The sequence below is a fragment of the Oncorhynchus mykiss genome, chromosome 2, assembly GCF_057628025.1.
Source record: "Oncorhynchus mykiss isolate SJ-2025 chromosome 2, ASM5762802v1, whole genome shotgun sequence".
Taxonomy (NCBI): Eukaryota; Metazoa; Chordata; class Actinopteri; order Salmoniformes; family Salmonidae; genus Oncorhynchus; species Oncorhynchus mykiss.
In genome coordinates, this window is record NC_143023.1 from 89,795,212 (window position 1) to 89,823,011 (window position 27,800).

At 45.3% G+C, this 27,800-nt stretch overlaps 1 protein-coding gene across 5 annotated transcripts in view; it reads left to right on the forward strand.

Annotated features, from left to right (window-relative positions):
• Positions 1–1,410: 1,410 nt before the first annotated feature.
• LOC110499409 (receptor-type tyrosine-protein phosphatase beta) overlaps positions 1,411–27,800 on the forward strand; it is a 50,793-nt gene continuing 24,403 nt past the window's right edge. For 2 of the 5 annotated variants that reach the window (XM_036958608.2, XM_090212042.1), the window contains exons 1-8: positions 10,996–11,618; positions 11,726–12,002; positions 13,874–14,182; positions 14,478–14,738; positions 16,152–16,415; positions 19,679–19,954; positions 20,200–20,460; positions 21,402–21,668. In XM_036958608.2, coding sequence (XP_036814503.2) covers positions 11,562–11,618; positions 11,726–12,002; positions 13,874–14,182; positions 14,478–14,738; positions 16,152–16,415; positions 19,679–19,954; positions 20,200–20,460; positions 21,402–21,668 — 1,972 coding nt within the window. In that variant the 5' untranslated portion in view covers positions 10,996–11,561. Of the gene's footprint in view, positions 1,770–1,865; positions 1,940–6,450; positions 6,753–7,392; positions 7,798–9,420; positions 10,674–10,995; positions 11,619–11,725; positions 12,003–13,873; positions 14,183–14,477; positions 14,739–16,151; positions 16,416–19,678; positions 19,955–20,199; positions 20,461–21,401; positions 21,669–27,800 lie in introns of those variants that run through there. The other 3 variants (XM_036958598.2, XM_036958605.2, XM_036958594.2) reach the window with 3 other exon arrangements.

Genomic DNA, 27,800 nt, shown 5'->3' on the forward strand with positions numbered 1-27,800 from the left:
GTTTTGATGTCTTCACTATTATTCTACAATGTAGAAAATAAAGAAAACCCCTGGAATGAGTCGGTGTCCAAACTTTTGGCAGGTAATGTACCTCAACAGCTCCTCAGCAGTGACAACATGTCAAGTACTTCACAATATACACAATATCATTAGAACTAAGGTACATTTGTATCTCACATAGCAAGCTGCCTGTATAGCTGTACTATGTGGGATCTCTGCCCCATCATCACAGAAACAGACAGTTTGGTTCATCCATCTCTCTCCAGCCCCCCTCAGGGGTCATAGGTCAGGGTGTGTGCACAAGGTCACCAGGCTCTGATTGAACCAGGAAATGGCTAATTGCAGAGGAAAGGAGATTTCCTGAGCTGCTAGCATTAGCAGCCAAACCCTGCCTGGGCCAGACTGAATGACAAAGAGGAAGCACTTTATGACTCCCATTAAAGCAAACGTGTGTGTGTGTGTGTGTGTGTGTGTGTGTGTGTGTGTGCGTGCGTGCGTGCGTGCGTGCGTGCGTGCGTGTGTGTGTGTGTGTGTGCGTGCGTGCGTGCGTGCGTGCGGGTGGGTGGGTGGGTGGGTGGGTGTGAGCAAGTTGAAATAACATGGAGTGAGAAGGGACGGTCTGCCCAATCACAGGGCCCTGTTAGCCTGATCACTTATGTAATCAGACAGCTGCAGACAGTTTTGTAATTGGACCACCATAGCATTGTATGTGGACAGTGTTTCCCATCCCAGTCCTTAGGGACCTCCAGTTGTTGTACATAATCACCAGGTTTCAACGGGTGAATAGAACAAATCATTCTAGCACACCTGGTAATACCTGATTCAACTAGTTCACTGAGCATCAAGCTGCTTCTCTCCCTGGCCTAGTGCTGGTATCATCTAGTCCACTGAGCATCAAGCTGCTTCTCTCCCTGGCCTAGTGCTGGTATCAACTAGTCGACTGAGCATTAAGCTGCTTCTCTCACTGACCTAGTGCTGGTATCATCTAGTCCACTGAGCACCAAGCTGCTTCTCTCTGTCTGTCTGTCTGTCTGTCTGTCTGTCTGTCTGTCTGTCTTTCTTTCTATCTTTCTATCTTTCTATCTTTCTATCTATCTAGAGCTGGTGGTCTGTGAGTCCAGAGCTCTGGGGTCTATGTAGACAGACCAGGGTTACACAGCATGTCTTCCTGTAGAGGGTGGAACTTCCGATCAATCAGCAGCAGGGTCGTTTCTTGTGGGGTTAAGTATACAAGCTCACTCTACACGAAATGGTACTAAATCTTCCCATCCATCCATTTTGTGCAGAGAGTGTGAAGTGAAGGGCCCTAGCTAGAGAAGTAAGATGAATAGAAATTCTACTCATGCTTCAACACTGAGCAGGATAAAAGCATGTCATTTTAATCTAACCCATTGTGCTTATATTTTGTAGCCTTCTGGGCTCTGGAACAGCATGCTATTATCCAGCCCTATCTCTAGACCTTGGCACTAGAGTGGCAGGAACAGACTGGCAAGGCTGGGTACAAAAGAGAGGGCGAAATAAAGAGAAAGCGAGAGGGAGGGAGAAGGGGGGCACCCAGGGACCGCCCTGGCTCAGCATAGGAGTGCACCAACACCCTTCCACCCCGTGGGACCGGGACCCACCACAGTCTCCTTGACCTCTTAGCTCTCTGCTCTCCCAGGCAGAACACAATGGGTCGACAGGGAGGAGACAAGTAGCATGAGACCTGGAGAGACCAGACCAGCCAATATCCCACACCAGCCACTGTCAAGATGCACTTCAAGAAGTAGGTATGTTGCTTTATCTTACTTTTGGAAATCATTTGAAAATATGTTTTACAAAGGACTTTAGTTGTAAAAATAACCATATGATTTTCTTTTTTACAGGTGCTTCTCCCTTTGAAGCATAAGGGATAGGCGGATAAGAGTACCTTACAAACGCATCACCATCATGAGTCAAGGTTTGCTATTATACAACATTCTCTCTGTTACTGTACTGTCATCCCTCTATTGAAACTAATACTACAGCCTAGCTCACTGTCATTAACAGCATGTTGTGATCGACTAAACTGAGCTGCATACCTGCCAGAAGGGTGATTTTGTGTCAGTCTGGACACAGGGATGAGACACAAGCAGTGGTGGAATTAGGCATAGGCGGCATGGGGCGCCTGCACAAAAAAAAAATCATTTTCAAAAATTGAACGTAAAAAATATTCTGAATGGTGACATTTGCACGATCGGTTTTCTATTGCTCATTTGCACGTCACGTCAATGATATCATGTCACTGTGTGGGACTGTGGGTCAATTAATCTAGTCGGAGTGGGAGCTTGGCAGGCTACTGCCTGGGAAGGTCTCCCACTCAGAAGTACGAGATGGGGAAGGGGGGCGGGGGTAAGTTGACCTCAGGTCTCCCCACTGGAAGCCCGAGGTAGGGGGAGCGGGAGAATCTATCAAATAGGGCACCTCTAACTTTGTACAGTACTAATACAATTAGTTGTGTAATTTAGTTTGTGTGTTTCTTGTTTGAAGAGCAATAGTGTAATAATCAGGTTCTCTTCTTTATAAATGTGTTATTATATTTGTGTATTGTGTGATATAGGATTTGTGCAATTTAGTTTTGTGTTTTTTTGTTAAAAATAAATAGAATAGAAATATATATACAAACATAATACTCATAAGTATCAAAAAGAAGTAACAAAGACAAATGGAAACAAATTGTAGTATATAAATACAAATAAAGATAATTGAATTATTACACTATTACCTAGTGTAATAATTAGATTCTCTTTATTTGTATGTATGTAATACAATTTGTTTCTATTTGTCTTTGTTACTTCTTTTTGATATGAATGAGTCTTATTTCTGTATATATATTTATATTTATATAGTTTTAAATGTTATGATTATTTATTTGGGTTGTTCCGAATGTCTGAATAAAAATTACATTTAGTGCAGAATGGTGCTTTTTGTTGTGTGTTGGGGGGAGACAGGGATGAGACAGGAAAATGAGACACAGAGATGAGACACAGGGATGAGACACAGGGATGAGACAGGGAGATGAGATACAGGGATGAGACAGGAAAATGAGACACAGAGATGAGACACAGGGATGAGACACAGAGATGAGACAGGAAAATGAGACACAGAGATGAGACACAGGGATGAGACAGGAAAATTAGACACAGAGGTGAGACACAGGGATGAGACACAGGGATGAGACAGGAAAATGAGACACAGAGATGAGACACAAGGATGAGACAGGAAAATGAGACACAGAGATGAGACACAGGGATGAGACAGGGAGATGAGACACAGGGATGAGACACAGAGATGAGACACAGGGATGAGACAGGGAGATGAGACACAGAGATGAGACACAGGGATGAGACAGGGAGATGAGATACAGGCATGAGACACAGGGATGAGACAGGAAAATGAGACACAGGGATGAGACACAGGGATGAGACAGGGAGATGAGATACAGGGATGAGACAGGAAAATGAGACACAGAGATGAGACACAGGGATGAGACACAGAGATGAGACAGGAAAATGAGACACAGAGATGAGACAGGAAAATGAGACACAGAGGTGAGACACAGGGATGAGACACAGGGATGAGACAGGAAAATGAGACACAGAGATGAGACACAGGGATGAGACAGGAAAATGAGACACAGAGATGAGACACAGGGATGAGACAGGGAGATGAGACACAGGGATGAGACAGGGAGATGAGACACAGGGATGAGACACAGGGATGAGACACAGGGATGAGACACAAGGATGAGACACAGGGATGAGACACAGGGATGAGACACAGAGATGAGACACAGGGATGAGACAGGGAGATGAGACACAGAGATGAGCAGGAAACCATAGTGGGACTTTAGGGACCCGACCAGAACATACCGGAAAAGGGAGAAGAGGACACACAAATAACTGGTAAAATCACAGACAGACAGATGCCATGTAGGTCCAGATTTGTGACCTTGTGTTACAGTGAGTGTGAGTGAGATGGTAAGGGTAAAGATTTTCGGTTTGAAATTATGTCCGACTAGTTCGCTGAAACAATAGAAGCTGTCTTTGTATACTGGTTGGTTTGTGGATGTTGTTTTAGAGGAGTGACAGCCTTTAGACCTGGATTCAATCAGATTGTGAGTTAACTAGCGCTAACCAGCGTTGGCCGGATCCATATAGCTGATGTTTTGAGGGTGTTTGAGGTGTAACTGTGGTATGAGCTGACGAATCAGGGAGCGGCTGTGTCACAAACCACTCCCTTCCTTATTACCCCTCCTGCGTTAGTTCAAAATGGTACTAGACAGTGAAGGCTCTATCTATGGTAGAAATAATGACTCTCAAATGTCAAACCATTAATGTGAGGCTAATGCAATTTTTGATGTTAATTTCGATGAGGGGATTGTAGCCTGTCAGTCTAATTTGAGTGTTGAAACTTCATGGGATTGCATGGGATTTGTTGGATTATAGTCAGGATTGCTTGTGGATTTGACAGCTCTAAACACAGTTCCACCTCCGACACCACCAAAACAACCGCTATGCAGATGTTGGCTAAAGCGGATCTGATTGAGTTTCTGAGGTTCTTTTAAAAAGTTGTGAAGCAGAAATCGTCTCTGCAGTGCTGGGTGTCTGTGGGTTGTTGCGGTTTAGTTCAGATATTTAACAGCAGTATTTTCTGTAAGAATCACTGCTTACTAACTTTTTCTGTGTTGGACCCCTTAAAAAAAACTCTCACAGACTAACTGTTCACCTTTAAATTTGATACAAAATTAGATGAAAAAAAAATCAACAAACATGAGCTTTCTAACAACGTGCCAATGAGTGAAGGTCCAGGACAAGTTAGTGCTTCATGTGTCGGTGACATTTGAAGGTTGAAGGTATGGTCGATGGAGGCTGACAGGAGGATGTAGAGGAAGGGTGGAGGAGATGTCCTGCTTAGAGAGAGAGAGAGAGAGATCTCTCCTCTGACTAGCACAGGATGTTAGGGAGGGGGGAGAGTGTTCCGCAGGGGAAAGAGATGGGGGGGGGGGGGGCGTCAGAAAGAGGGGGTTGATTGAGGGCCCTGTCCCACAAAGGACCCACTCCTACTGGAGATAAGACCAGGAAAAAAGAGCAGAGCCTGAGCGAAGGCCCCAAAACTCTGCTGGCCCAGGAGATTCTCTGGGGCTCTCCATGTGTTGTAGCCCTTATTGTGAGTTTCTCATTATTTCGCTCTTTCTCTACCACTTCCCAGTCCATCCCTTTCTCTATTACCCTTTCACAATCAATTATTTTGTGCATGTAAACAAAATATGGAAGCATATGCAGTTTGGTTTCCTCAGTTTTGTGTTGTCACCCATAGAGATACCTTACCAATGTTTCAACTGCCTTATATTTTAATAGGCCAATGGTAATATGTATTAGTTTGTGTTTGTGTGTGGGGCTGGCATGATTTAAGTCAGCAGCATGCCAGCAGCATACCACTCTGCATACCACTGCTGGCTTGCTTCTGAAGCTAAGCAGGGTTGGTCCTGGTCAGTTCCTGGATGGGAGACCAGATGCTGCTGGAAGTGGTGTTGGAGCGCCAGTAGGAGGCACTCTTTCCTCTGGTCTAAAAAAAATATCCCAATGCCCCAGGGCAGTGATTGGGGACACTGCCCTGTGTAGGGTGCCGTCTTTCGGATGGGACGTTAAACAGGTGTCCTGACTCTCTGAGGTCATTAAAGATCCCATGGTACTTATCGTAAGAGTAGGGGTGTTAACCCCGGTGTCCTGGCTAAATTCCCAATCTGGCCCTCAAACGGTCACCTAATAATCCCCAGTTTACAATTGGCTCATTAATCCCCCTCCTCTCCCCTGTAACTATTCCCCAGCTCGTTGCTGCAAATGAGAACGTGTTCTCAGTCAACTTACCTGGTAAAATAACAGATAAATAAAGTTTGTGAAGCCATGAGGTTCATCACTGTCTGTCAGCTGGAGGAGGCCAGAGGAACACTGTGGGCACATTGGGTTGAGCTAGTGATGGTAATCATTTGACATTGTCACTCATACCAGACAAATAACTGGTACATTTACAGTTGTAAATGTAATGATTTACTCTGTTAATTACTTTATCAAGTAAGTTGACTTCTAACACATCTGTTACAGCAACAATTTTGCAATGCATTAAAAATAAAATAACTCCAATTGTCTTCTAGATTTGTTTTGAATTAGGTCTAAGTTTAGCATTCTGGAAATTGTGACATTAACAAATAATTGACCTATATGAAATGAAATGGAATTTGGAATATAATAATAACTGGCTTTGGTGATGTGCTGTTGGCTCTACACTAAATAATAAAATGTCAACACTGAAAAATATAAAATAATGTTCTTGTCATTTTTTCTTATGTTGTCAGTATTCCAAACGTGGGTAGCTACGCATCACGCCCATTGCATCGTCTACCATCTATCCAGGGTATAGAAACCTGCCCCCACATTGCATCTGTTTGCCTGCCATCTGAACACTTAAACATCTGCGATGTTCTTTGGTATTTCCGATAGAAGAGCATTTCCCTGTCGATGTCCAGTACTGAAGGGTACTTTAATATGAAACCACAAAAACAATTGAATAGAAGGAAGCGCTGGTCACTGACTTTGTCCTTCCCAGAAGGCAACTTCCCTTCGACACCTCAACTCATATGAATCCAGCAGACGCGTTAAACCGTTACAACTTGTAGACTAAAATGGATACTTTGTTTTTCGTTATCTTTATACTTTTTCGATGCTCTTCGACAAGTAAGTAGTCTGTCTTTTAAAGTGTGAAGAGGTTGGTTAATTAACTTTCTGATTGTTACAGTAGTCTAATAACCACATTTCTTTTGCGTGAAGATAGTCAACAACGGAAACTTTAGTTCATCCTTGTCTATACAGGGAAGGGTCAGTCAGTGAACGAATTTTTTGATTGAGGTTATTCCAAATATTATGACCCAAGTAGGTTATCTCACTGTAACAATAAAGAGTTCATTCTTTGTCAAATAAAATATGTATTTTATCTCATATTGACCATGATCGTATTGAACGGACTGCTTTAGCCTAACTCAGGTTTGAGATGAGGAATTATTCGTTAATAACAATAACGTCAATTTGACCTATTTTATTCAGCTACAACCAAAGAAAAGTACTAGTTGTAATCGAATAAAACTGTTGCCTTTTGAGAACTGATTTAACATAATCATGGGAAATGTTTATAAACTATTTCTGTAAGCCTGTAGTTTTTTGTAGCCCGTAGGTATTTGAGAAATGTTGGGCCTTGTGCATTTCAAACATTACATTACTAAATTGCTTTCAAAATATTAATAATTTGGCACTAGTTCTTTATCTTTTCGATGATTGTTAGTCCCCCACTATTGACCATCTCTTTGCATCTCCCATTTAGACGGTTTCCTTATTGCGCACACACCAAAGAAACTGTGCCTGTCAACCCACAAAACGACTGTGATCCTCAGCAGATGCAATGTCACCAGTCCCTACCAACAATGGGAATGGACGAAAGATATGAAGTTGCATCACACACAATCAGCCAAGTGTCTCTGGGCCAACCCGAGCAGTGCAATACCTCGGCACGCGCGCCTGGCCACGATCAGCGACTGTGACAGCGCACCTGCTTGGAAATGCTACGACAAACGAGGAACTTTCGGGTTAGCGGAGAAGCCCATGTACCTGAAGAAACAAGGTATACGGGTTGTGATCCGAGGAGACCAGAGGTATTCCAACTGGACTAAGTATGAGGAAATCTACTCTGGAGGGAGACAGGTGATTACCCATTTATGCCCGCTTAAAGGTGAGTGTTCTACTGAGGAATTGGGCTGCAAGTCTTCTGTTCGTTTGCATTCAGATAATAATATATATCTGTGCATTCAACTACCATACATCAATTATAAGTAGGCATGCCGATATAGTAGCCTTGAACTTTATGGATATGTTGTCATTCCTCCTCTGAAGTTTGAGAAGAGAACGTCTTGTAAAATGATAAGGCCCAACTACAGAATTAGTAGCCAACAGTATCTCTACATGGACCCAACAAACTCGTTATGACATAATTTACCTAGTTTACAGTAATGCAACTGATTTTCATTTTTAAAAAGCAGAATTATCACACAGATAAGATCTGTATCTAAATTACTTGCACCATGTCATCTTTGGACTTGTCTGACATTGGTATGGTGTGAATGCTTGAGGAAAGCAGAGGATGACACTCTTGGTACTGACTTTCCTGCACATTGTTGTCAAGTGTTTTATCAGCCCACTCACTCAGTCAGGAAGAACGTCAGCAGTGTTCTTCCTGTGAACTTAATGGCCATACAGGGGACATAGAAGAGGCTATTAATTTCACACTTGAAAAAAAACTACACATGCTACAATGTAAGCCTAACTGGTATTGTTTAATGTTAATTTACACTAAATGTTTATTCAGGCCACCTGTTATCATATATAATAAAATGGTAACACTTCCTTTTTTTGATAGTCCATCTGTAGATGATCTACAGACAATCAGTAACATTTCAACTAACTATCTACTAACCCTAACCCTTATCCTAACCCGAAACTTAACCCTTACCCTAAAGCTAGCCGTAACTTAAACTTGAACCCTTACCCTAACGCTAGCCATAACTTAAACTTTAACCATTACCCTAACGCTAGCCATAACTTAAACTTGAACCATTACCCTAACGCTAGCCATAACTTAAACTTGAACCATTACCCTAACGCTAGCCATAACTTAAACTTGAACCATTACCCTAACGCTAGCCATAACTTAAACTTGAACCATTACCCTAACGCTAGCCATAACTTAAACTTGAACCATTACCCTAACGCTAGCCATAACTTAAACTTTAACCCTTACCCTAATGCTAGCCATAACTTAAACTTGTGCTTTTGATGTGGGTGTTTCCTCCTAGCGGGTGGTCCTACTAACGCTAGCCCTAGCCCTAACTCTAACCTTAACCCTTACCTTAACCATAACCTTAGCAAGCAGTTGCCTATAAACATAGTCAGTTGCTTATCAACAGATAGTTTGTCTGTACAGCATCTACAGATGGACTATCCAAGTAAAATGTGACCAATAAAACCAATACCTGGCTATTTATTTCACCTAATTTAACTTTTTTGTTAAAAAGATGAATAACATGACAATAAACCATCTATTACCATGTTATTAACATATTGATAAGGCGTTGTGAGCATGCAGTGCGTTTCTTTTAGGAGGAAACACCCACATCAAAGCACAGCGGTGTCTGGAACTTACGGTCAAATTCTTTAATTTCCCATTTAAGAACACTTGGGCTGGGTTAGCGTTATTACTTATGGAACACATACAGTATCTTGAATTTATTTCAATGTTATCCAATCATATTACAACCATGTGTATAGGTCTAGTCACAATAACCCCTCTTTCTTCTAGGTTCCACAACCATCTCAACCTCAACCCCCACAATGTGTTCATCCACACACCAACCTTTGGCATACACCCACGCCATCAGAACAGCCCCTATAACAATAATAAACACACACTCCTCGTCAAACACTATGAGGACCCATAGTAGGACCACCCGGCAGATCTCTACATTAAGAGTCCCGGTTACATCGACCAATAGGGTGGTGACATATACGTCTGTAGTGGCGACTCACACTAATGACATCGTCAAGCCTCGGACAAGGACGGCCACGATGGGTCTCATTCCAAGTTCCATCCCAACGGCCGTCACAACATCACGGGCAGTTCTCAACCACAGCCATGATGTTCTCTCGTCCAGTCCTGCTTTGTCCACAGCTGACTCTGCCATGGACCAAACGGTGAGTGCTGCCACCGAAAATGCCCTCCTCGACTCGAGGAACGAAGCCAAGACTCCATCAGTAAACCAACCAACTTCCAGTTCCACCACACCTAATGTAGATGAGATGGTGTCAACTGCAGCTACCACTATGACTGTGGTTTCCTCTACAATTTCGTCAGTGCCCAACACAAGTTCTAAAACAGACTCAGCAGCTACTTCTACGGTAGTGGTCGTTACCTCTGATGCTAAAGTCACAACTTCTGCTACTTTATCTATCTCATCCTCTGTTTCAACCACTAACTCTGATTCTACCATCACACCTACCAGTACCACAGCTTTCCCCAAAACTAGGAAAGTACCCCCCAGAAAGTTTGTGGTTCCATCTACAACCAAAACCACAACTGTGCCGACTACATCAACCGCTCCCCCTACATCTCCTACTGTTGTCAGAACAACAAAGACTACAGCAAAATTCACAAGGAAAGTAGCCACACCCAATGCTGCCACAGCCCCACCCACAACATTTTCAACTCAGATCACAACATCCTCAATTTCACCCACCTTTTCAACAGTAAAGACTATAGCAAAACCCACAATGAAAATAGCCCTGCCCACAACCTCTACAGCCCCACCTACTGCCTCTTCAACTCCACCCAATACCACTCCAATCACATCTACAACAGCCCCGCCGACCACATATACCACACCACCCATAACTATAACAAACCCACCTACAACTACTACAACCACATCCACAACTACTACAGCTCCACCCAGAAGTACTACAACCACATCCACAACCACACCCACACCAACTACAGCTCCAACAACAACTACTACAGTACCGACTACAACCACAGAGTTGACCTCCGTCCCACAGGTGGGTAATGATGACAGTCACTTGAAATTAACATTTCAATCGATTTTGAATTTGTGAAATTCCATAAAGAACGCTCAAAATCATATTTGCATGCATATTTGTACAAGGAACGTTAAAGGCAGTGAAGCTTGGAACAGACCTTCTGAAAGAAGGGCTATAGTAATGGCAAATAGTAATATAGAATATATTAGTCATATTCAAATAGTCTTTCAACAGAGTAAATTCTGCAATCACAATAGTAGGCTATGAATTACACCCATGTCATGCCCTTTTAACCTACTGTATACTATGGGTGTTAGTTTAAGTGGACCTAAAGTTCTTCAGACAGAGGAGGCAGAGAGGCAGACAGGCAGGAAGGAAAGTAGGGTGGGGTATCACGGGGAGAGGAGGAGGCTACTCAAGGTGCTGCTGTCCAGACTCAAGTGAAGGTTAAGGCTGTGAGCAAGTAGACAAACTATTTGATAGGAACTTAGGCTACTGTAGGTGTTAGAAAAAAGTGTATATAGAGGGCGGAAGTAGATGCTGATATGGAATCAATTTCCTGAGCAGTCTGTCTACCTGACGCCGGTGATGGTGCAGCCTGAGCATTGAGGAAGGGTGTAGGAAAATCATGTGGACTAGAGATTGAAAGTGACGAGATGGTAGCGTGGGAAGAGACTGTGCGTGGTCTACTTTGCACAGATTTTGGGCAACCACAAAATCACAACGAGATGCCATGCTTGGTTAGGCACGTGCCACCTGTAGCCGCCTCCAACATGCCATTGTGAAATTCAGAAAATAAATATACATTGTTATTTCATGGACCGATTATGACAACCAATGTTGGAATATATTTGATTATTATTTATTTTTATTTATTGACCTAACGGATTTAAATCAACGACCGCAATGTTCAGATGTGCAACTATTATTTTGATCGTTTGTTTATGGTGGCGTTGTGTCGAGGTGAGTCATGGTTAAAGTCAATTTAACCTGGATTATTTTCCACTTGTTGCCTACTGTTGTTTAGCCTATCTTTTGGTTACATGTTGCCACTTCTGTGTTCCTTTCAGGCCGATACCACTAATGCTGTCAAATGTTCAGTCAACCTGACAGAGACCATCGCCAGGACGGATTCTATTGCACTCAAATTAATAACAACAGGAGAAGCTTGTAATTTTACCGTGTTTTATGAGAATAGTCGTTCCGATATAACGGATTGTGATCTATATGGGCAGTATAGTAATGTGTATATCTGCGATATAAGGGATTTAGAACCTGGGACGTTACACCACTTTGAAGTGATATCGAAGACTGATGGAGAGAGGAGAAACGTATCAGTGCGAACGGGTAAGCTAAGTGTTATAAACCAAAATTCGTTTCTGTTATATTTTAACCTATTTAATGGTATTCTATTCTAAATGTTTTTTAGACTGTTAAATTGACTTTAATTCATCTTAAACGTCCTACAATATCAGAACCCCCCCTCCCCCAGTATCATGCACTATATATGTTTTCTGTTGATTTTAGTCTATTTTTATTGTTGATCATGATATTCGAATGATTATATTTCGTTAAAAATTAAGTTTTACACCTGATTAATTCAAAGATATCGAATTTGGCAATTTCAAACAGTTAGTAGTGGCATGACTCCTCTGATATCATCAACTCGCCATCATTAAATATATCTAACACATATGATATCATATTAGGACATCTTAGGTTCTAATGTATTGTAAACATCTAATTTATTCCAACAGCTCCTTTTGGTTGTCTTTCTGTTGGTGTTTTATTGCACAAACGTTGATACTTAAAATGTATGTAGCAACATTTAGCTTTCATATAATTTTACTGTAATATTTGATGTATTGTGAAATGGCTTGAAATTGTATATGTTCATTCATATCCTTTTGTATTATTTGATTTATGCTTACAGTAGTCAAGCCTTTGTTCTGCCCAGTATTGAATCATGTTGCACTGAATAGATTCTGTGCATCGCTTTGATAATGAAGAACATGGAGAATAGAGAACTATTATGCCAACACCGCTGAAGTCCAGTACACTTTATCCTTTGTAAAATCCTTTGAACATTGTCAAGGCCACAACCTTAGAATATCCTGCCAAGAACTTGGAGCCAGCCCTCTGGTCATTGGTCTCACAGCTCTAGATTAGAACCAGGGAAGTTCTGGAACACACTGCTGCTCCAATCACCTAAGGTTGTAACAGTAGAGGTCAGTAACAATGCAGAGCATCTAATCTTAAGTGTTTGTTTCCAGACAGATCTCCTTCTCCCCAGAGCCATTTCCCGCCAAGCATTGTTTCTTTGTACTAACGGATACAGGAGGCCTCCATGTTTTGTTTTCACGGGACAAATAGATTAGACTACAGTGCACTCCAGAACTTTGCATTCAAAGTGTGGCTGAGGTTTTTTTTCTTGGGTCTTTGTGTGTGGACCTTGAAATTTCAATTTTTGACAGTAGCCTACGAAGGATGAAATCCTCAAGATTAACAGTTCAAATCACTTGGACTTCCAAATCACTTGGACTTTATCCAGTACTGTTTTTATATTTACAGATACAATGTAGTTACTGTGTAATACAGTAGTGGTCTTGTAAAGGGCCCCAATGTGGCTCTAGGATTGGACGGACAATGTCCTTGCTGATTAGCCAATGTGATTCCTGGGGTTGCTCTGAAGAGCCCTCAGAGGGGAAGCATTATGAAGAAAGGGTCAAAGTTAATTGCTGAGCTGTGGGGGGCACCACTTACCCTGTTCTGCTCCTCTCTCTCCATTTGGTCTTTGTTTTTGTCGATTCCTGTCAAGGCTCGCTCTCTCGCTCAAGACGCACGCAGGTCTCCCAGCGAATCGCCACATTCTTTAAAGAACCAAAACAATCTTATCGCTCTGCTCCATCGCAGGCAGCCACCACTGGCTTTCAGTGAAGCACAAAGACAGGATCCAGATATTCTTCATGACCTTTTCTCCTAGTTGTATAATATCAAGATGTTTAATTGAGGTTTATATAATATCGGCAAGATGCTGGCCCCTTGGCCACTTGGCCACTTGTTTAAAGGATGTCTTTGTTGTCTATCATATTATTTATAGCAAAAATACTAACACATTCTCTCTCTCTCTCTCTTTCTCTCTCTCTCTCTCTCTCTCTCTCTCTCTCTCTCTCTCTCTCTCTCTCTCTCTCCCTCCCTCCCTCCCTCCTTCCCCCTAGATCCGGTTAGTCCATCCAGGTTGGACGTCCTACCAGACCAGGTCCAGGCAGCTCAGTATAAGAGTCAGGGTCACGGTGGCTCCCCAGGCCTGCATGTATCCTGGCCTCGCTCTCGCGGGCTGGTCGACTGGTATGAGCTCACACTACAGGACACTAAAACAGGAGAGAGCCGCAATACTCGCATCATGGGCACTGCCGTCCCTCAGTTAGGCTTTACCGCCCTCACCCCTGGCACCCTCTATGGCCTCAGCCTTGTGGCAATAGCTGGGAATAAAACTGCCCCACCAGTGCTGGCCACTGCAACCACAGGTGAGGGACCATCTTGCTGTTGTTATGTGGTTTCACTGGTCCTCTATTTGCATGTCATTTTCAGGATTTCTACACTCAATGTGCTGATCACCTGATATTTATGATATACAAATTGTGTACGATATTCTACTGTTTGCTCTACTGCCATTCTACCATACCCCTATTCCTATACTCACTTCAGTGCCTCCATGTTTGTTTGACTTGGATAACATAGAAATCACTGATCTACTTTGTTACTTTGTTAGACTTCAACAAGCTGCTCACTGGCATTGACCACTTTGTATTTTCCCCCCAGCTCCCTCAGCCATCAGCGGCCTCCAGCTCTTGGCCTCCTCCAACAGCCTGGGGGTTTCTTGGCAGCCCGGCCCAGGCAGGAGAGAGCGTTTCAGAGTGCTGCTGAGGGAGCGGCAGGGCAGCCTGGTCAGGAACGTCACCCTGAAGAGTAGCGTCACCTCCCACATCCTTAATGACCTGTTGCCTGGGACACTGTACACTGTCACTGTGGTGACTGAGGCTGGAGGCCTTCAGAATGCTGTCTTCAAACAAGCAGTCACAGGTATGGTAACAGTCACAGAGGAAATGTATCATGCTAGTTATGTTTGGGAGGTAAGGTAGCAGTCACAAAGGAAATGTGTCATGCCTGTTCTGTTTTGGTGGTAAGGTAACAGTCACAGAGGAAATGTCATGCTAGTTCTGTTTGGGGGGTAAGGTAGCAGTCACAGAGGAAATGTCATGCTAGTTCTGTTTGGGGGGTAAGGTAACAGTCACAGAGGAAATGTCATGCTAGTTCTGTTTGGGGGGTAAGGTAGCAGTCACAGAGGAAATGTCATGCTAGTTCTGTTTGGGGGGTAAGGTAACAGTCACAGAGGAAATGTCATGCTAGTTCTGTTTGGGGGGTAAGGTAGCAGTCACAGAGGAAATGTCATGCTAGTTCTGTTTGGGGGGTAAGGTAACAGTCACAGAGGAAATGTCATGCTAGTTCTGTTTGGGGGGTAAGGTAACAGTCACAGAGGAAATGTCATGCTAGTTCTGTTTGGGGGGTAAGGTAATAGTCACAGAGGAAATGTCATGCTAGTTCTGTTTGGGGGGTAAGGTAATAGTCACAGAGGAAATGTCATGCTAGTTCTGTTTGGGGGGTAAGGTAATAGTCACAGAGGAAATGTCATGCTAGTTCTGTTTGGGGGGTAAGGTAACAGTCACAGAGGAAATGTCATGCTAGTTCTGTTTGGGGGCTAAGGTAACGGTGGTGACAGTCCTCACAGGTATTATGGTAGGGACTCTGAAATTCACCTGTTGGAATAGTAAGACTGATACTTTTGTTGTGTTTAGTGTTTACCCATCCAACCACTAACCAAGTCTACTCCTGCTTAGCTTTTGTTATCCAGCAAAGAGGAGTAGAGTCCTAGGGCTTCAATGTCAGTGAGTTCAATACAGGTTCAGGGTGGAATGTTTCTCACACATTTATCTGGCTTAGTTTGCAGGGCTTTGTTTAACTTTCCAACACTGCACCCTTCTCTTTATACAGTCCCTACCACCACCATGGCCTTGCTCTCTGTCGGTCGTTGTTTCCAAGATATTTTAGGCTTCTCTATCCCACCCTTCCCTTCCTCTGTCTGCAGCTGGCTTGCCAATCAAGGCCTTCCTTCCCCTCCCAACCCACCACACAAATACGGCTAGCCAGTAACACACTGCATAGCCACTGAACACAATGCTAGATTTTGTCATTTTTTATGGTCCTTCGAGTTGGACAGGAACAATTGTCCTGGAAAGGTGTCAGTGTCCAAAAAGACCTGCTGTCACCTCCCTCAAATACATCCCTCTCAATCAACAAACGGAATAAAAAAGTCCCTCTTTTCAGGTTTCTGAAACTCCCCCTCAAATGGAAATGGCTAAGAGGGATGTGTAGCCCATCATTCAGCAGTGCTCCCACTAGACCAGACTCTGACATGTGTTGTTTTTCTTCCCCTAGTCCCCGCGGCGGTGTCAGACCTCCTCTTGGAGAACAACGGCAGTCTGGACTCATTGAGGGCCTCCTGGGTCACAGCTATGGGCAGCGTGGACACATACCTGGTCTCCCTTGCAACCCGGGGTTCAGCCGATCAGGACAGGACGCTGCCACCCAATGCCACAGAGGTGGTCTTCCGCGGCCTGACCCCTGGACGATCCTATCAGTTGTCTATGAGGTCAAAGGTTGGAGACCAGATGACTGAAGCTGTGACCGTGGGTAGAACTGGTAAGTTGTTCTGGAGGGTCAATGTCAATGTCACACCTCAGATTAAGTTTATGCCTATCTAGTTCCATATCAAAACTGTTTTAAGTGAAAAATTAGGGCTGGTCAAAAGCCACAAAAGCCAGGAAATACTAATGTGCGCACCACAATCCTTAACTTCTATGAAGATCTGGCTGCATGAACACCTCCATTAACCTCTCTCTCCCTCCTCCCTTTATACTACCTCCTCTCTCCCTCCTCCCTTTACACTGCCTCCTCTCTCCCTCCTCCCTTTACACTGCCTCCTCTCTCCCTCCTCCCTTTACACTGCCTCCTCTCTCCCTCCTCCCTTTATACTACCTCCTCTCTCCCTCCTCCCTTTACACTGCCTCCTCTCTCCCTCCTCCCTTTACACTGCCTCCTCTCTCCCTCCTCCCTTTACACTGCCTCCTCTCTCCCTCCTCCCTTTACACTGCCTCCTCTCTCCCTCCTCCCTTTACACTGCCCCCTCTCTCCCTCCTCCCTTTACACTGCCTCCTCTCTCCCTCCTCCCTTTATACTACCTCCTCTCTCCCTCCTCCCTTTACACTGCCTCCTCTCTCCCTCCTCCCTTTATACTACCTCCTCTCTCCCTCCTCCCTTTACACTGCCTCCTCTCTCCCTCCTCCCTTTATACTACCTCCTCTCTCCCTACTCACTTTACACTGCCTCCTCTCTCCCTCCTCCCTTTACACTGCCTCCTCTCTCCCTCCTCCCTTTACACCGCCTCCTCTCTCCTTCCTCCCTTTACACTGCCCCCTCTCTCCCTCCTCCCTTTACACTGCCTCCTCTCTCCCTCCTCCCTTTATACTACCTCCTCTCTCCCTCCTCCCTTTACACTGCCTCCTCTCTCCCTCCTCCCTTTACACCGCCTCCTCTCTCCTTCCTCCCTTTACACTGCCTCCTCTCTCCCTACTCACTTTACACTGCCTCCTCTCTCCCTCCTCCCTTTACACTGCCTCCTCTCTCATTTATCCCTTTACACTGCCTCCTCTCTCCCTCCTCCCTTTACACTGCCTCCTCTCTCCCTCCTCCCTTTACGCTGCCTCCTCTCTCATTTCTCCCTTTACACTGCCTCCTCTCTCCCTCCACCCTTTACACTGCCTCCTCTTTCCTTCCTCCCTTTACACTGCCTCCTCTCTCCCTCCTCCCTTTACACTGCCTCCTCTCTCCCTCCTCCCTTTACACTGCCTCCTCTCTCATTTCTCCCTTTACACTGCCTCCTCTCTCCTTCCTCCCTTTACACTGCCCCCTCTCTCCCTCCTCCCTTTACACTGCCTTCTCTCTCCCTCCTCCCTTTACACTGCCTCCTCTCTCCCTCCTCCCTTTAACTCTGCCTCCTCTCTCCCTCCTCCCTTTACACTGCCTCCTCTCTCCCTCCTCCCTTTACACCGCCTCCTCTCTCCTTCCTCCCTTTACACTGCCTCCTCTCTCCCTACTCACTTTACACTGCCTCCTCTCTCCCTCCTCCCTTTACACTGCCTCCTCTCTCCCGCCTCCCTTTTACACTGCCTCCTCTCTCCCTCCTCCCTTTACACTGCCTCCTCTCTCCCTCCTCCCTTTACACTGCCTCCTCTCTCCCTTCTCCCTTTACACTGCCTCCTCTCTCCCTACTCACTTTACACTGCCTCCTCTCTCCCTCCTCCCTTTACACTGCCTCCTCTCTCATTTATCCCTTTACACTGCCTCCTCTCTCCCTCCTCCCTTTACACTGCCTCCTCTCTCCCTCCTCCCTTTACGCTGCCTCCTCTCTCATTTCTCCCTTTACACTGCCTCCTCTCTCCCTCCTCCCTTTACACTGCCTTCTCTCTCCCTCCTCCCTTTACACTGCCTCCTCTCTCCCTCCTCCCTTTAACTCTGCCTCCTCTCTCCCTCCTCCCTTTACACTGCCTCCTCTCTCCCTCCTCCCTTTACACCGCCTCCTCTCTCCTTCCTCCCTTTACACTGCCTCCTCTCTCCCTACTCACTTTACACTGCCTCCTCTCTCCCTCCTCCCTTTACACTGCCTCCTCTCTCCCGCCTCCCTTTTACACTGCCTCCTCTCTCCCTCCTCCCTTTACACTGCCTCCTCTCTCCCTCCTCCCTTTACACTGCCTCCTCTCTCCCTTCTCCCTTTACACTGCCTCCTCTCTCCCTACTCACTTTACACTGCCTCCTCTCTCCCTCCTCCCTTTACACTGCCTCCTCTCTCATTTATCCCTTTACACTGCCTCCTCTCTCCCTCCTCCCTTTACACTGCCTCCTCTCTCCCTCCTCCCTTTACGCTGCCTCCTCTCTCATTTCTCCCTTTACACTGCCTCCTCTCTCCCTCCTCCCTTTACACTGCCTTCTCTCTCCCTCCTCCCTTTACACTGCCTCCTCTCTCCCTCCTCCCTTTAACTCTGCCTCCTCTCTCCCTCCTCCCTTTACACTGCCTCCTCTCTCCCTCCTCCCTTTACACCGCCTCCTCTCTCCTTCCTCCCTTTACACTGCCTCCTCTCTCCCTACTCACTTTACACTGCCTCCTCTCTCCCTCCTCCCTTTACACTGCCTCCTCTCTCCCGCCTCCCTTTTACACTGCCTCCTCTCTCCCTCCTCCCTTTACACTGCCTCCTCTCTCCCTCCTCCCTTTACACTGCCTCCTCTCTCCCTTCTCCCTTTACACTGCCTCCTCTCTCCCTACTCACTTTACACTGCCTCCTCTCTCCCTCCTCCCTTTACACTGCCTCCTCTCTCATTTATCTCTTTACACTGCCTCCTCTCTCCCTCCTCCCTTTACACTGCCTCCTCTCTCCCTCCTCCCTTTACGCTGCCTCCTCTCTCATTTCTCCCTTTACACTGCCTCCTCTCTCCCTCCACCCTTTACACTGCCTCCTCTTTCCTTCCTCCCTTTACACTGCCTCCTCTCTCCCTCCTCCCTTTACACTGCCTTCTCTCTCCCTCCTCCCTTTACACTGCCTCCTCTCTCCCTCCTCCCTTTTACGCTGCCTCCTCTCTCCCTCCTCCCTTTACACTGCCTCCTCTCTCCCTCCTCCCTTCACACTGCCTCCTCTCTCATTTCTCCCTTTACACTGCCTCCTCTCTCATTTCTCCCTTTACACTGCCTCCTCTCTCCCTCCTCCCTTTACACTGCCTCCTCTCTCCGTCCTCCCTTTACACTGCCTCCTCTCTCCCTCCTCCCTTTACACTGCCTCCTCTCTCCCTCCTCCCTTTACGCTGCCTCCTCTCTCCCCCCTCCCTTTACACTGCCTCCTTTCTCCCTTCCTTAGTGCCAGACAAGGTGTCTCAATTGACCATGGTGGGCCTCAGTGACGGCAGCACTCTGAAGATGACATGGTCACCGCCTAGAGGGGAATGGGAGAACTACCGCATCCTGCTAATGAATACCACAGTGGCTCTGGTCAATAAGACACTAAGCAGGCCAGTGAGACAGTACTCCTTCTCTGGGGCTTCCCTGGGGCTGGTGCCTGGCAGGCTTTACACAGCTCAGATCATGGTGGAGGCTGGCCCATTTGGCAACATTGCTCACTGCCAGGGAATGCTAGGTAAGTTACATTACAAATATTTTGATGCTAAGCTTGGTGTATATGTGGAATGTTTTTATGGGTCAAATTATATCCATGTAGGATGGCTCTTAAAATGAAATTGTCATGGCTCCTGAAGTTTATCATTTTTTGCCCTCTCTCTCTCTTTACTTGTTCACATCTTCTTCCCCCTTCTCCCTCACCCCCCCTTTCCCTCCCCTTTCTCCCCCCTTTACTTATTTACTAATTCTCTCCCCCTCTCTCAGCACCTCGGCCTGTCCAGCAGCTGGTCGTCTGTCACAGTGATGAGACGTCTCTGAGCGTGCTGTGGTCTCTCCCCGTAGGGGAGTGGGATGGGTACACTGTGGTCCTGAGACAGGGGAACACCGTTGTGTCCCAGAGGACACTGTCCCGTGACGCCAGGGAGTGCACCTTCAACGTCCTCACACCTGGACGCCAGTACGCCATCACTGTCACGACCAACAGTGGGGGCCTAAACAGCTCAACTTCAGTGATTGGACGAACGAGTGAGTCACGTTTCCCAAGGGATATGAATAATGATGTTTTTGCCCCAGTATGGTTATGTTCTAGACTAGACACTAGAACTCTCAAACTCAACTCTGGACCTCGAAGTCAATTCCACAGCGTTTTTTCTTTATTTAGTATTGTTATTTTCTTTAATTAACTAGGCAAGCCAGTTAAGAACAAAATCTTGTTTACAATGACGGCCTACCGCGGCCAAACCCTAGACCGGATGACGCTGGGCCAATTGTGCGCCGCCCTATGGGACTCCCAATCACGGCCAGTTGTGATACAGCCTGGAATCGAACCAGGGTCTGTATGGGTGGCAGGTAGCCTAGTGGTTAGAGCGTTGGGCCAGTAAATGGAAGGTTAGGTTGCTGGATCGAATCCCCGTGCTGATGACCCTAAGCAAGGCAGTTAACCCACTGTTCCCCTGGCGCCGAAGATGTGGATGACCATTAAGGCAGCCTCCTGTACCTCTCTGATTCAGAGGGATTGGGTTAAATGCGGAAGACACATTTCAGTTGAATACTTTCAGTTGGACCGCTGTCTAGGTATCCCCCTTTCCCCTAGTGACGCCTCTAGCACGGAGATGCAGTGCCTTAGACCGTTGTGCCACTCGGGAGCCCAAATTGTTACCCTCTAATCAGGGACTGATTTAGACCTGGAACCAGGTGAATGCAATTAATTATCAGGTAGAACAGAAAACCAGCAGGCTCCAGACCTCGTAGGGTAAGAGTTGAAAATTCTTGCACTACAACATTGCTCCATACAAGTTTTGTAGTCATATACTGTAACAGAGTTGTTGTAGTCATATAATAATGAGTTTTCCCCCATTGACAGAACTGATGCTGTGTCTCTGACTCAATGACTCTTTATGATCTCAATTTCTCCATAATGTCTCACATCTCTGATGGCCTCTCTATCTCTCTCTGTCTACTCCCAGCCCCAGCGCAGGTGACCAGTCTGCGTGTGACCAACGGTGGCAGCACGGACAGCCTCCAGACCCAGTGGGAGCAGGCAACCGGAGAGCTGGACTCATACCACGTGCTGCTCATCCATGACAGCAGCGTGATCAAGAACGAGAGCGCCCCAGCCCACACCATGGCCTACAGCTTCCTGGCCCTGAAGCCTGGAGCCCTCTACAGGGTGGTAGTAACCACCATCAGAGCAGGACAAGCCTCCAGGCAGAGCGTGGCAGAGGGACGCACAGGTAGACAACTTTGTGATTACTGATATATGTAGCCTACTTTAAATGTATAATGTTAAAATAGATACATTTTAAAATAATGTTTAGCTATCACACATGAATTCAGTTAAAGGGCACTGACAGTTTTAACTGTTTGTGTGACAAACTCCAGTATGCAAAATCATGTATTTTATTATATTTAGGGTTGACAGGATAATATTCAGAACTCTTAGCTTTCATCTGATACGACAGGAATTTATGGGAACCACTGCCTCATGAAAACTCAGGAAAGAAAAAGGTGTAGATTCATGCGCAGAGCGGCAGGTGTTTATTAAGCCGTCGCTGAAGGCAGGAATCGTGGTCACCGGCAGGCAATGGTCAAACATAGGTAGGCAAACAGGCAGGTAAATCCAAACGAAGACTGAGCTGGTTCTCACAAACAAGCTAGGATAAGGCTTAGTAGAGTCAAAACAACCAATACCTCACAAAGGCACAAACAGAATGAACTAAATAAGGAGCTGATGAGACCAGGTGAGTAACTAACACAGGTGAAATCAATGAACAAAAATTAAAGACAGGGCTACGTTCCAGAACACAAAGAAACAGGGCTACGGTCAAGAATACAAAGAGACAGGGCTACGTTCCAGAATACAAAGAGACAGGGCTACGTTCCAGAACACAAAGAAACAGGGCTACGTTCCAGAACACAAAGAGACAGGGCTACGTTCCAGAATACAAAGAGACAGGGCTACGTTCCAGAATACAAAGAGACAGGGCTACGTTCCAGAACACAAAGAAACAGGGCTACGTTCCAGAACACAAAGAAACAGGGCTACGTTCCAGAACACAAAGAAACAGGGCTACGTTCCAGAATACAAAGAGACAGGGCTACGTTCAAGAACACAAAGAGACAGGGCTACGTTCAAGAACACAAAGAGACAGGGCTACGGTCACAAGAACACAACGAAAAGAACACAAGATTGACTAAGAAAATAAATACAGAACCTTACACCGACTACACAGCAAACATGTCAAGGTCTTCCTTTCAAAGACTTCCCATCATGAACGGAAAAGGATGGGGGGTCTTTTTTGTATTGTTGAATTCCAGCTACCTTAATCTGAGAATGTTTTCATTTAAATGAACAAAGAATATACAACAGAATATAAAGTTCTTAAAGATACTTCCAAACTGGGCACAATGGTGTGTTTTGCTGATGCATCTAATCCTTTATACATACACTACCATTCAAACGTTTGGGCTCATTTAGAAATGTCCTTGTTTTTGAAAGAGAAGCACATCTTTTGTCCATTAAAATAACATCAAATTGATCAGAAATGCAGTGTAGACATTGTTAATACTGTAAATTACTATTGTAGCTGGAAACGTCAGATTTTTTATGGAATATCTACAGGCGTACAGAGGCCCATTATCAGCAACCATCACTCCTGTGTTCCAATGGCACATTGTGTTAGCTAATCCAAGTTGATCATTTTTAAAGGCTAATTGATCATTAGAAAACACTTTTGCAATTATGTTAACACAACTGAAAACTGTTATCCTGATTTAAGAAGCAATAAAACTGGCCTTCTTTAGACTAGTTGAGTTTCTGGAGCATCAGCATTTGTGGGTTTGATTACAGGCTCAAAATGGCTAGAAACAAATACCTTTATTCTGAAACTCGTCAGTTTATTATTGTTCTGAGAAATGAATGCTATTCCATACGAGAAATTTCCAAGTATCTGAAGATCTCGTACAACGCTGTGTACTACTCCCTTCACAGAACAGCGCAAACTGTCTCTAACCAGAATAGAAAGAGGAGTGGGAGGCCCCAGTGCACAACTAAGCACTTGTCGTACATTAGAGTGTCTAGTTTGAGAAACAGATGCCTCACAAGTCCGCTATTTTCTATTCCTGCTTTTGTACCTTTTTCTCAGCTTCAGCCAACCTTTTGTTCCCTTTCTCTTCTCCTTCTCCAGGTTCTTTATCCTCTCCTGTTCTTTCCTTTTCTCTTCCTCTGGTTGAAGTTTCTACCCCTTTTCTTTTTATTTCTCCTCCTTCTCCAGGTTCTTTATTCTCTCATTTTCTGCTTCACACCTACATTTCTCTTCCAGTTGTTGTTCCTTAATCTCATTCTCAGGGATCTTCAATATCTCCTTTTTCTCTTTTTTTTCTCTTCTTCCAATTGACATTTCTCCTCCTTTTCTGTTTATTTCCTCTCCTTTTCCAGGTATTTAATTCTTTCTTTCTCTTAGTTATTTTCTTCCACCAACCTGAGTTTTTCCTTCTTTTCTTTTCCTTCCCCAACTTCTCCAGGATCTTCATCCTCTCTTTTCCTTTCTTTATCTCTTTGTCAAATGTCTCCGGCAATCTTAAATCCCCTTCATCCTTCAAGTATGATGTTGATGTTTCCAAAATGGTGTAGCAGTTCAGACGTCTTTGTCTTTGTCTTGTCGTGTCCCGTGTATATATCTTTTTTTCCCTTTGTATATATTTCGTATATATTTTTTATATTTTTAACCTCAGTTTTAAAATACTCTCCTGCTACCTGCCTCACCCAATGTGGTATGGAACTGCAATTTTCTATACTTTAGAACCGGAACCCCCAACAGAAGCTAGCTAGCTAACTAGCTACTAGCTAGTAGTCAGTTAACCTTAGCCCGGTCAACTCCTGCCAGTCCGCACAGCACGATTCAACCCAGCGCATAACGGACTACTTGTTCTCCACATCTCCGGTTTCCTACAGCAAGCTCTGAACCTTTTCACCTGGATCATCGCAGCTAGCTAGCTGCTATCTGAGTGTCTACCCCCTGGCTAACATCTCTGTCTCGAAGCAAGCACCAGTGAGCCTGAAACTAGCCTCGTGCTAGGCCCATCTCCCGGCTAGCTGAAGAGGTCCACCCGCCACTCCTTGTGCTACAATACATATTTTGCCAAATAGCCTGGATCCCTTTTACTGCAGACACAGAGCCCGGCCGATTCCATCACGACTGGTCTACCGATGTAATCCGCCCGAGGGATTTCAACAGACTTTTTCCATCGCGACGTCACCCTAAGGCCCTTCTGCTAGCCCGTTAGCTGTCCGAATCGTCGTGTCTCAAGCTCACCTAGCTACACACTGGTCCCTATGATCACTCGGCTACGGATGCCTCTCCCTAATTGCCTACTGCAATTGTCCATTGCAGTTTTGGTTAGTGATTATTGTCTTATTTCACTGTAGAGCCTCCAGCCCTGTTCAATATGCCTTAGCTAGCCCTTTTGTTTCACCTCCCACAGATGCGGTGACCTCACCTGGTTTAAATGATGTCTCTAGAGACAAAACCTCTCTAATCGTCACTCAATGCCTAGGTTCACCTCCACTGTATTCACATCCTACCATACCATTGTCTGTACATTATGCCTTGAATCTATTCTTCTGCGCTCAGAAACCTGCTCCTTTTACTCTCTGTTCCGAACACACTAGGCGACAAGTTCTTATAGCCTTTAGCCATACCCTTATCCTACACCTCCTCTGTTCCTCTGGTGATGTAGAGGTTAATCCAGGCCCTGCAGCTCCACTCCCATTCCCCAGGCGCTCTCATTTATTGACTTCTGTAAACGTAAAAGCCTTGGTTTCATGCATGTTAACATTAGGAGCCTCCTCCCTAAGTTTGTTTTATTCACTGCTTTAGCACACTCTGCTAACCCGGATGTCCTAGCCGTGTCTGAATCCTGGCTTAGGAAGGCCATCAAAAATCCAGAAATATCCATCCCTAACTATAACATTTTCTGACAAGATAGAACTGCCAAAGGGGGCGGAGTTGCAATCTACTGAAGAGATAGCCTGCAGAGTTCTGTCATACTATCCAGGTCTGTGCCCAAACAATTCGAGCTTCTACTTCAAAAATCCTCCTTTCCAGAAACAAGTCTCTCACCGTTGCCGCTTGTTATAGACCTCATTCTGCCCCCAGCTGTGCCCTGGACACCATATGTGAATTGATTTCCCCCATCTATCTTCAGAGCTCATACTGTTAGGTGACCTAAACTGGGACATGCTTAACACCCCTGCCATCCTACAATCTAAGCTAGATGCCCTCAATCTCACACAAATGATCAATGAACCTACCAGGTACAACCCCAAATCGGTAAACACGAGCACCCTCATAGATATCATCCTGACCAACCTGCCCTCTAAATACACCTCTGCTGTCTTCAACCAGGATCTCAGCGATCACTGCCTCATTGCCTGCGTCCGTAATGGACTGCGGTCAAACGACCACCCCTCATCACTGTCAAACGCTCCCTAAAACACACCTTTCTAATCGACCTGGCCGGGGTATTCTGGAAGGATATTGACCTCATTCCGTCAGTAGATGATGCCTGGTTATTCTTTAAAAGTGCTTTCCTCACCATCTTAAATAAGCATGCCCCATTCAAAAAATGTAGAACCAGGAACAGATATAGCCCTTGGTTCACTCCAGACCTGACTGCCTTGACCAGCACAAAAACATCCTGTGGCATACTGTATTAGCATCGAATAACTTTTCAGGGAAGTTAGGAACCAATATACACAGGAAAGCAAACGCTAGCTTTTTCAAACAGAAATTTGCATCTTGTAGCAAAACCCCATAAAGTTCTGGGACACTGTAAAGTCAATGGAGAATAAGAGCACCTCCTCCCAGCTGCCCACTGCACTGAGGCTAGGAAACAAAACAAACTCTGAACCAAGGACATTAATTTGGGGACAAGTCTGAAAGCATTATACATGTATGGCAATTTAGCTAGTTAGCTTGTCCTATTTAGATAGATTGTTGTTGCTAGCTAATTTGTCCTGGGATATAAACATTGAGTTGTTATTTTACCTGAAATGCACAAGGTCCTCTACTCCGACAATTAATCCACAGATAAAACGGCCAACATAATTGTTTCTAGTCATCTCTCCTCCTTCCAGGCTTTTTCATCTTTGAACTTATATGGTGATCACATCTACACTTTCAAAATATTACCACGACAACCGGCAAAACAGTTCGTCTTTCAATCACCCACTGTAAAGGCGTGCGTAACTGGCCGCAGGGGAGCAAACGGAGCCCTTTATTGCGGCAAACAAGACACTGTATTCAGAAAACTAAACACACACGGTTTACAATAAACCGGCTCAAACCAGCCTGGAGTACACATACATTTACATATAACAATTACACACACAGACATGGGGGGAAAACAGAGCGTTATATGCAAGACGAGTAATGAGGGACAAGACAAAACAAATGGAAAATGAAAGGTGGCTAGAAGACCGGTGAGGTCGACCACCGAACGCCGCCCGAACAAGGAGAGGGACCGACCTCGGCGGAAGTCGTGACACCCTCGTGGGTATAACCAATGAGGAGATGGCACGTGGGTACCTGCTTCTATAAACCAATGAGGAGATGGGAGAGGCAGGACTTGCAGTGCGATCTGCGTCAGAAATAGAAAGGAGTCCTATTTTAGCCCTTGGCATCGCAGACGCTTGTTAGCGCACGAGAGCAGTGTGGGTGCAATAATTGAATAACATGGATTTCTACATTTATTTTGTGAAGCTCGCGCATGCGACGTGTACGTTCTGGCCAGCATGTTAGGTCTTCAAAAACCAAGTTAACAAACAGATCACCGAACATTTCGAATCCCACTGTACGTTCTCTGCTATGCAATCTGGTTTCCGAGCTGGTCATGGGTGCACCTCAGCCACGCTCAAGGTCCTAAACAATATCATAACCGCCATCGATAAAAGACAATACTGTGCAGCCGTATTCATCGACCTGGCCAAGGCTTTCGACTCTGTCAATCACCACATTCTTATCGGCAGACTCAACAGCCTTGGTTTCTCAAATGATCTACTCGCTTGGTTTACCAACTACTTCTCAGACAGAGTTCAGTGTGTCAAATTGGAGGGCCAGTTTTCCGGACCTCTGGCAGTCTCTATAGGGGTGCCACAGGGTTCAATTCTCGGGCCGACTCTTTTCTCTGTACACATCAATGATGTCGCTCTTGCTGCTGGTGATTCTCTGATTCACCTCTACGCAGACGACACCATTCTGTATACTTCTGGCCCTTCTTTGGACACTGTGCTAACTAACCTCCAGACGAGCTTCAATGCCATACATTACTCCTTCCGTGGCCTCCAACTGCTCTTAAATGCAAGT